We start from the raw sequence: 11,058 nt of genomic DNA, 5'->3' as shown, positions 1-11,058 counted from the left end.
CTGTGCTTGAGAGCCTCCATCTACCGGAACCAAATTCCCTGTATGTGTCTGCACATATACTTGGCCAATAAACACGATTCTGATTCTGATATGCACTCGCTAGTGTACAAACTCAAACACATTTCTCTTAAAAATTAAGATTTGAAAATGTGAACAAATCTGCACCAAGCACCACAATAATACACAGCAAGGCCAAATTAAGAAGTCTTCTCATCAGATATCGAGGCTTCTTTCCTGTGTGACACAAAAAAATAGGAGACAGATGTTTGTTTTTTAACTAGTTAAGCACCCACGCCCCCAAAAATGGGGGCAAAAGGGAGGAGATCATGTTCAATCTGTTATAACACGAGGTCAGAAAGTGCTGACACAAGTAGTGTCACAGAAACCTCTGAATCTCAGATAAAATCTCATATAAACCATGTCTACAAACACCAAACAAAGCAAAGACAGCAAACAGCTAAAGGAGCAGCTACATCACCATGAATCTGTGGACAGGCTGTGCGGGGAGGGGTGGGGTCACACATTGAAACAGACTGATCTGCAGAGGCGCTCGGCAGCCCAGGCGGAGAAATTTTGCTTTTAGACTTTGCGACTCATCTTATTTCTCTCTGTCTGATATGAAAACTATTCAGTCAGATAGTTATTTGTGGTGAATGAAATACAGTTTCAAGCACTTTTAAGCACCACATCTGAAATTCAAGCACTTTTCAAACCTTGAAAAGACAATATTACAATTCAAGGATTTAAAGCACCCGTATGAACCCTGTATAGCAGGGGTGTCCAACTCCAGGCCTCGAGGGCTGGTGTCCCGCAGGTTTTAGATCTCACCCTGGGTCAACACACCTGAATCAAATGAGTAGTTCATTACCAGGCCTCTGGAGAACTTCAAGACATGTTGAGGAGGTCGTTTAGCCATTTGAATCAGCTGTGTTGGATCAAGGACACATCTAAAACCTGCAGGACACCGGCCCTCGAGGCCTGGAGTTGGGGACCCCTGCTATATATCATTAAGAGAAGAACCTCAGCCTTTCAGCAAGAGGTACTTCACTCCCACCATGAGCTACAGCTCCCCTAAGACGTCGCTCACTGGCCCAGTCCAGCTGTTTGAGGGTTGAAAATCTTAGGGAAACATCTCCATCCCTTCTGCTTCTTCTGGATGGGTGTCAAACATACTCAGGGGGGGCTGACCTCACCTCCTGCAAGCAGGAAATGGCAGAAGCTGTTTGCGAGTGTCGAAGCCGATCCCCGCCTTTCTCACGCCCCGCGGAGCCCGGCTGGGCTAAGGCCGTTTGCATATTTAAACAGTTTTCTAACATGCACCTCCAGCAGAGGGGAAGCAGAGAAAACAGCCTGTGTAGGCTGGGCTTCACTTATACCAAGAGTGTGTCATGAGTTGGGGTGCTGTTTAGGGGAAGGGCTGTGAATGGAACCAACCCAGGCTGCTACGTGCACATAAATAACTGTGCAGTGATGGTGGTGGTTCTGGCTCAGACTCAGGCAACGGTTGATCTGCCAACAAGACACCGACCCTGAACACATGGCCAAAATAACAAAGGAGTGGCTCCAGGACCACTCTATGAATGCCCGACTGAACATCTATGAAAGTGCACCAGCACTCCACATCCAACCTGATGGAGTCTGAGAAGTTCTGCAAAGAAGAATGGGAGAAACTGCCCGAAAACGCGCTGAGCTTGTAACAGCAGACTAAAAGAGATCTGAGGCTGTACTTGAACAGACTGTGAATATTTGTCATTACAGGTTATTGTTTCTAACATTTTGAGGTGAAAAACAAATTGAATACTTTGCTGCTGCACTGTACACTGCACAATACATGAGCCAATAAAATGCACTCTCTGTTTCGTGTTCTCTGATTGGTCCATTTCTGACACTGGTTTTTTTTTTTAATTCTTCTGGCAACAACAAAACGTTTTTGTTCTTTCTTTCCATACTTTAACCACATTGCATGGAACGCTTATTTATAAAGAAAAAAAGCCACAAGGGCCAAATCAGAGACCTTTCTGAAGAGCCGCTGGCTTCCACCACCAGCCGATGTGGGGTAATAGATGTAGACGTTGTGGTCCTCGGCACACACGGGCTTCTCAACAAAAGGCTTCTGGAAGATTTCTCCGTTCACCTCCACATGATCCTCTCCTTCTACGAGGTTGCACTCTGAGACAGACACACACAGATCAAATGCATCTGTTTAGCACGCAGCCTCTTTTCATTACCACCCAATATTACACACATGACGTTCTACCTTGCCGTGTTTACTCTAGCGCCCTGTGAAGCAGCTCTACCCTTTCGACCACGTGATACTCATCACTCATTTAAAAAAAAAAAAACAGTCATTAGTGTCAAGGATAAGGACACTTAAGACATCTGACCGTTCATCAGTCAGGAGAGTTTGTGTCACTGTGTTTAAACGGGAATTGGATGACAGAGCCAACATACCACAGCACTTAAGTATGGGACACTTGTGACTGCTTCAAATTTGATGCTATATTTATCCTTCAGCTAAGAAAAACACAAGTACAGCCTTACATAACAGACTCAAGGATGCTGCATGGACAACGGGAGCTTGGGCTGTTTTTCTGAGCTTTTTAAAGTTTTAGAATTAATGGTGGCAACATTTTTATCACGTATGAAACGCTGTTATTGGCAACCATGAAACAGACTGTAACTTTGTAACAACAAGTGAGACCTGCCCCGACTCCCTTGGTGAACTCCCACAGCCTGTGGAGTTACTTTTTAGGAGCAAATGATGCTTAAGCTTGCTTCTAAAAGCCTTTCCTTAATACTTGCCCAGAAAGAACAACAACAAAACAAATAGCCATATGACCTTAACTCATTCATTTCTTGACCTCTAAACAAGTAGAGGTCAAGAAACTATATACAGTAGATATGCAGCATCTAAAATTCTGTAACAAATGCGGGGAATAAGGTCCAGCAGAGACCTGACGGGACCTGAAAGAGGCCCTTTAACTGAAACATGTACTCTTTGCATCGTCACAAATGTTCTCAGTGCATATATGTAGTGACTTGTTATCAGCAGGAGACTGACCATCTGGTTTATCGGGGTCACGGTTCAGCACAGCATAGCGTGGTAGATCAATCCCTTCCTCCTGCAGGATGCGATACACCTCTCTCCTGTCAAAATCAAATGAAGAAACAAAAAGAGGAACAAGCACTGGCTGTTTATTTTCACATATCCTGATTCTCTTCACGTGTATTTAGCTCAAATGATGGAAGTAGATAGTTTCAGTAAAAGAGCGCACCTGTCCTGTATGTAATACTGCATATTCAGGTCATTGATGAGCAGAGGATTTCTTAGTTTGGCATAGCTCACGGCCTTATCCAGCGGAAATCCTGTTTTACACAAACATGCAGAGAAACCTGAAACAGACTCTTAAACCATAATCTTCACTATAAGACAGCCACTCAGCTCAGTGTGCGAATGCTTGGGAACTTTATAAGATGATAAACACAGCAGAATGTGTGCTACGTCACACAAACATCATCAATATGTGACGAAGCAGGGAAGCAAGAAGCACAACGAGTCTGTTGTGTTTTTGCATGTGTGTTTCAGTTGGGGAGGGCACTGTACCCTTGGAGTGGAAGGAGATGAGGCAGTCACAAAGAGGCCATTTGTCCACGGGCTCGTTGAGGATTACGTCCTCTGGGAAGATGACCACAGTGATGTACTCGAACCTGCAAAGCCTCTCCAAGATCTGGGTCATCGGCTTGGACTTTGACTTCTTCATCATGCAACAGATCCCCACAACAATCTGTCGCTCTGGGGGCTGAACGAGGAAGAGGAGAGCACGGCGGTTAAACTTTCGGCTCTACGTACATTAACTGAAATCAACAGCAAATAAATTCTCTAAAAGTGCATCTGTAAAAAGACTAAATTATATATATTTTTAATATCACCAACTCTGTGACCTTCATTAAGTTCTAAAATTTACTTTACTTTCTATCCTCTGTCAGCATCTGGCCACCTCACTAATTCATGCATAGCTACATGTATTTAATCGAAGCTAAATACAAACTATGGTGGCTTTTAGAAACTTCTCATCTCTTTACATGTATGCATCTGCTAAAGAAATTAGCTAATTATACTAAACTGTAAAACCTAACATAAAGGAGAGCTCTATTTTCTATTTGCATCAAGTATCACTACGTCCAAAGTCATGCTAAGTCCTAATGAATCAATGACTTGATTATTTTGAAGTAATCGACTGGTCAAAAGCCATGGATATACGGCTGCCATGGTTACAACATGATAGCTTAGAGCTTCCTGCTGCTGACTAATCAGTGACAATCAACTGTGACGGGAGAGTCACCCACCGAGTCTGTGTCTTCGCCGTCCTCATACAGCTCCATATCTGTCCTTATGCTATCTTCCAGGACCTCGCTCTCATCGTCCTCGCAGCCCACGAAGAATCTGGGAGCGCCACACCGGCTCTCGCCCGGGCTGTTGGGCTCTGACATCACAGTCCCCCACGGCAGCCCTCAGCATCCCGCCGCGCCATCGTACACCAACACGCCGCCGGAGCCAGGCCTGGGGAGAGGGATGGGACTGCTCTGCCGGGGCGACGCAGCAGAGACGGTGGACGAAGGCGGGCAAGGCAGAGCGGCAAGGCGAGACTGAACAAAGGGCACTCCAGCATAAAAGGTTCTGTAGGAAATTATGGTCCAGGCCGGTCCTCCGTGGTGACGACTTCACTCGAGCATTTCATTCTTCATTCAGCAAACTCACGTGTTAAACAGCTCGCTCGTATTTCACAAGAGTCTCCAGCAACGAGCTACGGCTCCACTTGTGTAATGATGGTCCCGTCGTCCATCTGTACGCAGACTTGACAGTCCTGCAACAAATGAGAGCACAACATGAAAGCTACACTTATGAGATTGTGCTTCACAGTGCAGACCAATGCTCATCTGCACTGCCTGTAGTCTGTTTGTTACCAGGTTACAAATATTAGCTGTTATAAATGTCACACTATGTTTAGCTCATGATTTCATTTCACTTTCGTGGTGGTCAGCATGTCCTGGAAGCGTTGTTCTAATAAGCCAATTTGCTGAGTGCGCAAAAACACATAGAAACTCTTTTTTTTTTTTTTTAAACCAACATTGAAACAAGATTATTAAATGAATCCAGACATGTTAAACTGACTAAATCCTTTGTTCATTCCCCCACAGGCCCAATATTCATCAGTGGTTTGATTTAAATGTTTTCATTTTAGTCTTTCAGCTCCATAACAACTTTGTGTTTATTAGAAAAATTAACATCAAGCCTAATGCTCCAAATCTCACCCGATATTAAGCAGAATTAGCCTCGTCATTACTGGATTACACATTAAAGTGACGCTGCAGCCTGGTGCTGGCCGTCTGCTCTGTTCTGCCCAACATAAGCCGGTCACGGGCACAGGAACGTCAGCAGACCACAACTCCTCATTACTCCCTGGCGCACTAGATGACACAGCTGAACAACAAACCACTTCAGCAGCAGGCACAGTCACTCAGGCAAAAGCTGCAAAGGCTCCCAATGAGAGTACGAACCAGTACTCGATTACACAAATGCCTGAGGATTTCAAAGTCAGGGAACACACACAAAAAGGCCAAGCTCTCTCTGCAGAGTGTGGTTGTTTATTTTAAGCCTCCAGTGACCTGAAAACTCACTGCTGTTACGCAACGGCTTTCATTAATTAACACGACAGCAAGCAGAACGTCACAGAGATTTTGTTGTTGTTCAATCGTTTTAGGGACAGCTTGTTTGCAGCTCGGACTCCCCTGGAGTTGTTCTGCATGCTCACAATAATCCATTCTAATGGATTCCATGGAATACTATATTATAGTATACCATACTATGGAATCCATACTAATGGATACTGATCTTCACTGGACATAATGTGATGGTAATAATGCCCTTCAGTTTGCCACCATCTTAAACACTCTGTTTAATCTGCCTGCACCATCCTTTTAAAACAGCTTTTTCTTTTTTAAATTGGAAACTTTAAAACAGCAGGGTGAACCCAGATGACCATATAAGGAATATCAGCTCTTACTGACATCACATAGAACCCATTCAAGAAAAAAGAAGCATTTGAACTGAGTATTCCGAGCATTTCTTATATTGAAAAATATACTGGGTACTGGTTTTAAATATATATTTGTGGACATGCGGTAAAAAACAAAATCACAATTTTCCGGGTGTCCTTGTAATGTTTTATAATAATAATAATAATAATAAACTGAGCTGTGTACTGTTACAAAAATTAAGCTAATTGAAAAATAGGGACAATGTTTGAACATTTTACACATGAAATATTAAGATAATAATCCACAAACAGATACCCACAGAGGTACTCACAGATACACATTTCAAAGACAGCTTTGCATGACTGCAGCACCTGTCGAGCCTGTTTTGATGAATACTGCATTTCTGTTGAAATTCACTCTCACGCTTTCATTATTTAAATTAAACTGTTTTCATACCAAAGTGGATGAGTGTGTGAGAGCCTGAGCATTAATCTGCTCCTTTCACCTGCTTACTCCAGCTACCAGCAGGGCTGCAGTTCCCACTGAGAACACCAAGGTCATCAAGTCCTTTGTTTTTTTTTCATAAGACTATTGAGGTGATTTAGTCTTAGTTTAAATTCCACAGTTTAACAACGAGCTGCTGTGAGCTGAACCCTGCTGCCCCTCATTTTACACAGGTTTTTAAATGTGACAGAGCTTTAGTTTTCATTACTGATTTATTTGACAATTTTCCTTAACTAGTCCATTTCTACGGCCTGAAGCAGGACTGTCTATAACGGTCCTGTATAAAAAGAACACTCCAAATCAACCAGTGATATGTAAAGACCCCGAATATTAAAAAAAACATGTAGGAAAGTTTTAAGCCTGGGAATACGTTTCGTTTTTAAATCTACAAAGATTAAAAAAAAATACTGTTGTTGCTTTTTGTTTTGGGGGCAATGAACTGAAGTCATTAATAGATTATTCAGAGCAATTCTAATACTGATGCAAGTATTAGCACCACCAACTCCGGCTGGGAGGAGGAAGCTGGCTCAAATTCAACAAAGCAACCAACAAAAGAATTCAATTCAGCATTATTATGTTTCTTCATAGTTGCCATTTTCCTAATTTTTGGGATTTGCCAAAATTAGAGACTCCCCAATCTGTTTAGATAAAACTCTTTTCATATCAGTCAGTTTCCAGCTTTCTTTAAATGTTTAATGGGGAGCCAAGGCACTCGACACTGGAGGTTCACACCACTTAAACGACACTGTAAGCCTAAGACTGTGTGTAGATACTTTTTACTGCCAAATGCTGATGTTGCTGACAGCAGCACAGCTGAAGAGAATATAAACCTTCGTTTCTTCTCTATAAAGGGAGCAAATGTTCTCCTCTTGACTTGGTTTTATTTATTTTTTGAGCGGGCGTGATAAATTGAAAAATTTCCTGACAAATCTTCACCCCCTGCACCCCATCAGCAGATGGTTATGTATGGAAGCTTTGAGATAAACTGCTGCTTAGTAACACTGATTGTATTACCAATAAGTTAGCCTATAAAAAAAAGAATAAACCAATATGTCTTAAACAGGTGACACTTGAAGTACAGCAAACAATACTGATGTTCAATTTCTGAAGAGAAGAAAAAAAGGGCAAAAATATTTCTTGGTCCCTTCTAGCGAAATATGAGAAGTTGATGCTTTTCTTTGTAATAACTGATAATAAACACGATGTCGTTCGTGCCAGTCTGTTGTCAGGGGAAACTAGACCTTTGTCAGGTCATGTTTTCAGTTTATAGACAAGCTATTAGATGATTTACCCACCATCAGCTGCTGCTCTGCCCTAAACAAATGAATTTCAGTATCACATTAGACATATTTAATGAGACAAGTACATTTAGTCGGGTATTGTACTAAAGTACACCTTAGATACACTTACAGTTCTACTCTACTGTATTTTGTGAGTATATGTTGTACTTTGTGCTCCACTCGAATAATTTTCAAGTTATTATTTTGCTGACCTGTGATCCAAGATTATACTGGCAAATAGCTCGCTCTGCATTTACTTTACACTGTACTTGTATTAATGCAGTTCTGCTTGACGCTGTAATTTTCCACTGCAGTGTTGCTACTTTGTTCCTCAATGATTTAAATACCAGTTTTGCACAATAGTGGAGAAAGTATGTATACAAAACTATTTCCAGCGCCCCTTTTCATGTAATATCATCGTTACAAGGGCACAGCACAGGATATCGAAAATCAATTTGAATGAAAGTAATATGTTTGAATATAGTTTTCTTATTTACAGTGGGCTCCACCAAACCGGTTCTTGGTTCTGTGTGTCAGTAAAAACAACCTGCTCGCCCCTGCTTTACCGACACAGCTAAACACAGTGATACTAACTACGTGAAGAGATTGCATTATTAGCATGGAGAAAGACGTTTTAGTGGCTCGGGTTCGAGTTGGAAGAAGGCCTGATGGGTTTAACTACATGAATATAACACCCAAGGCGGGAGAGAGCCAACTGACGGACAGCTCGCATGAACGACCCCTGACATGTAAGGGTCCGACTTTAAATACCATTGTATGCCAAAAGGACTTGTTGTCCCGAAATGTAGGCTACATAAACGTGACTCGTTATTAATATCCACATTTAAACCCCAAACCGCGAAAGCTGGTTGAATACAAAAGCCTCACTCGGCGAAGAAATTATCGTTAGGTGCCGTTACTTTTCTCATTTTTCATTTTGACATTTAGCTAATGTTAGCATTCAGCTAGCTGGCTCGCCAATGTAAACAAGTCTCCCCAAGGCCATTCTGTCTGCATCTGAAGCACAGTCCAACCAGCCCGGCAACTATCGGCCTAACACCAGCTACATGCCAAGCACGTTCCCGTTCTCAGGGCTTCAGGACAAAAGTGTGAACTCACGGTGTTACTGGAAGATTTACCACTGCCATCGGCTCTCTTCCGTCCCTTGACAGTATGCATGTGAAACCAATCTTTTTATTTTTCTCAGGTTGACATAGGCCGATGAGCGTGTGAATCAGCCAATCAGAAAAGCGAACTTCCTGGGAGGCGTAACGTAAAAACAAATCACGTGTGCCAAGGGAGGGACACTCAGCCCAACGAAAAAAAAGGATCGTTAGCGTCCTCTAGCGTTGATACCAATAAATCATATTGCACCCCATGAATTAAGAAGGGGATGTCGCTCAGGTTCATATGTGTGTGAAGGCAGACCAGCAAATACTTTTGTCAATTATCTTAAATTTTTTTTTTACCTTAATGAACTCTTTTTATGTTTTTTTTCCAGAGCTTAAGAGGAGGAGACAAATGTTTTGTCTGTCTGATAAGATTGAAATATTATGTGATATTTACTATAGTTTTTAATTTTTGAAGCAGTGGTTATTTTTACTGGACCAGCGAGGATTCTGGGTAAAACTCCATGGATGGGGACTTAAAAGGACTCAAAAACATCTCTGATGGTCAGCGTCTCCCACCCCATGCATATAAATGCTGCTGAACTGCAGAGCTGCTTCAGTGCCAGACTGCTGCATCCTCGATGTATGAAGGAGCGTTTCCGCAGGTCCTTCCTCCCTGCAGCTGTCAGACTGTACAATCAGAACTGCTCCCAACAAACATAGATGTTTACGTCAGCGCTGTAACTTGGCACTATTTTATCAACCGATTCACACTATAACCAGGAGTTGCCTCTTATCTGTATTTAACTTTAGTTAATTTAATAACAGTACAGTACTCTGTTTTTGGTAACATTGTCCTTGATGTAAATATGTAAAAATTGTGCGTGTTTCTGTTCTGTGTCCTGTTTCTTTGTATATGTGTCTTTCTTGCTGCTGTCACACCCAAAGTTCCCCTTGTGGGACAATTAAAGGATTATTCTATTCTATAAAGGTCAGCCTCTTTCTCTTGTCACAGAAGAAGACTTCCAGCAGGAGAGTAGCCTTACGTGCTCCTGTCACTACTCTTGTTGGCAGTCTTTTCCCCACTCCACTGGTACCTTTTGTGGACAGAGATTAGAGGAGGCTGCTCCCTCAACCCCAGACCTCTGCTTTTCAAAAAGCAGGAATGGGAAAGAGGACTGCTGGGAATCCAAACCCTTTACTCCTCCATAATGAGAAGTATGAAAGAGAGCTGCACAGAGCTGGTAAGGGCAAAGAGGAAGAAGGTGAGTTTTGGCTAAAGGTCCCACCCTAAACTTCAGGTCTCAGGTCAACAGGCAGAAACACAGAGGAGAACTAGGAGCAGTAAGCCTCGACCTCAGGCCTCAAATTCACAAACGGGAATGGGAAAAAGAATGATCTTCTTCAGTTCCTGTCCTAACAGAGGGTTCTAGGAGAGGCCCTTTGGGTGCCTGTTGTGGGCTGATAATACAAAGTGACAAACATGTTTGATCTACGAGTGGAAAACTGGAAAACCCTTTGTGATTGGCAAGGTTTACAAGGTTTTAGTATCTAGCAAATACCCGTTCCTCTGTAATCTTGGAAGCTGGTTTCTGAATCCAGCAGGACCACTGAAGCCACAGGCTGCTTTCTCATGAGTCTGGCTGGGTTGGCAAGCTACATGCACTGGGGCTTTTTTAACATTTGTCTCTTTTTTAATTGATTTTGTTGTAAATAAAAGTACTAATATTTAATATAATTTTCATATTCTGTGGTTCTTATAGCTTGTGGAGATCAGTGTCTTGTTCTACAGCACTTACTGCTGATGGGATCTAGCGTCAGCTGGCCTTATACTTTCTGAGGTACTGAAATAAAACTTTGTTCCTTCACACTCACAACTTTGTGTAGTCAGTCTGAGCATTGGACTGCTCAGATTGTCCAGGCTCATGGAGAACATGGAAATTCCACATAAGGCTGCTGAATGAAGACATCAAGCATGAAACCCAACAGGAGTCAGGACAGGAGGACATACAGAAGATGATCTAAAACCATATACAGTGGGGCAAAAAAGTATTTAGTCAGCCACCGATTGTGCAAGTTCCCCCACTTAAAATGATGACAGAGGTCAGTAATTTGCACCAGAGGTA

General features: G+C 42.4%; 1 protein-coding gene across 10 annotated transcripts in view; it reads right to left on the bottom strand.

Moving 5' to 3' along the window:
• Positions 1-9,048, bottom strand: part of ppip5k1a (diphosphoinositol pentakisphosphate kinase 1a) — a 31,442-nt gene extending 22,394 nt beyond the window's left edge. For 4 of the 10 annotated variants that reach the window (XM_005746671.2, XM_013914257.1, XM_013914256.1 and 1 more), the window contains exons 1-6: positions 8,943-9,045; positions 4,348-4,865; positions 3,605-3,800; positions 3,276-3,366; positions 3,062-3,147; positions 2,015-2,169 (exon numbers count right to left, since the gene is read on the bottom strand). In XM_005746671.2, the coding sequence (XP_005746728.1) occupies positions 2,015-2,169; positions 3,062-3,147; positions 3,276-3,366; positions 3,605-3,800; positions 4,348-4,491 (672 nt within the window). In that variant the 5' untranslated portion in view covers positions 4,492-4,865; positions 8,943-9,045. Of the gene's footprint in view, positions 1-2,014; positions 2,170-3,061; positions 3,148-3,275; positions 3,367-3,604; positions 3,801-4,347; positions 4,866-8,942 lie in introns of all 10 variants that reach the window. The other 6 variants (XM_013914259.1, XM_013914261.1, XM_013914260.1 and 3 more) reach the window with 3 other exon arrangements.
• Between the last annotated feature and the right edge of the window lie 2,010 nt (positions 9,049-11,058).

Source organism: Pundamilia nyererei, unplaced genomic scaffold (assembly GCF_000239375.1).
Source record: "Pundamilia nyererei isolate P.nyererei 1_Seehausen unplaced genomic scaffold, PunNye1.0 scaffold00181, whole genome shotgun sequence".
Taxonomy (NCBI): domain Eukaryota; kingdom Metazoa; phylum Chordata; class Actinopteri; order Cichliformes; family Cichlidae; genus Pundamilia; species Pundamilia nyererei.
The sequence above is the reverse complement of the archived record's forward strand: the minus strand, read 5'-3'. Positions and strand labels throughout refer to the sequence as shown.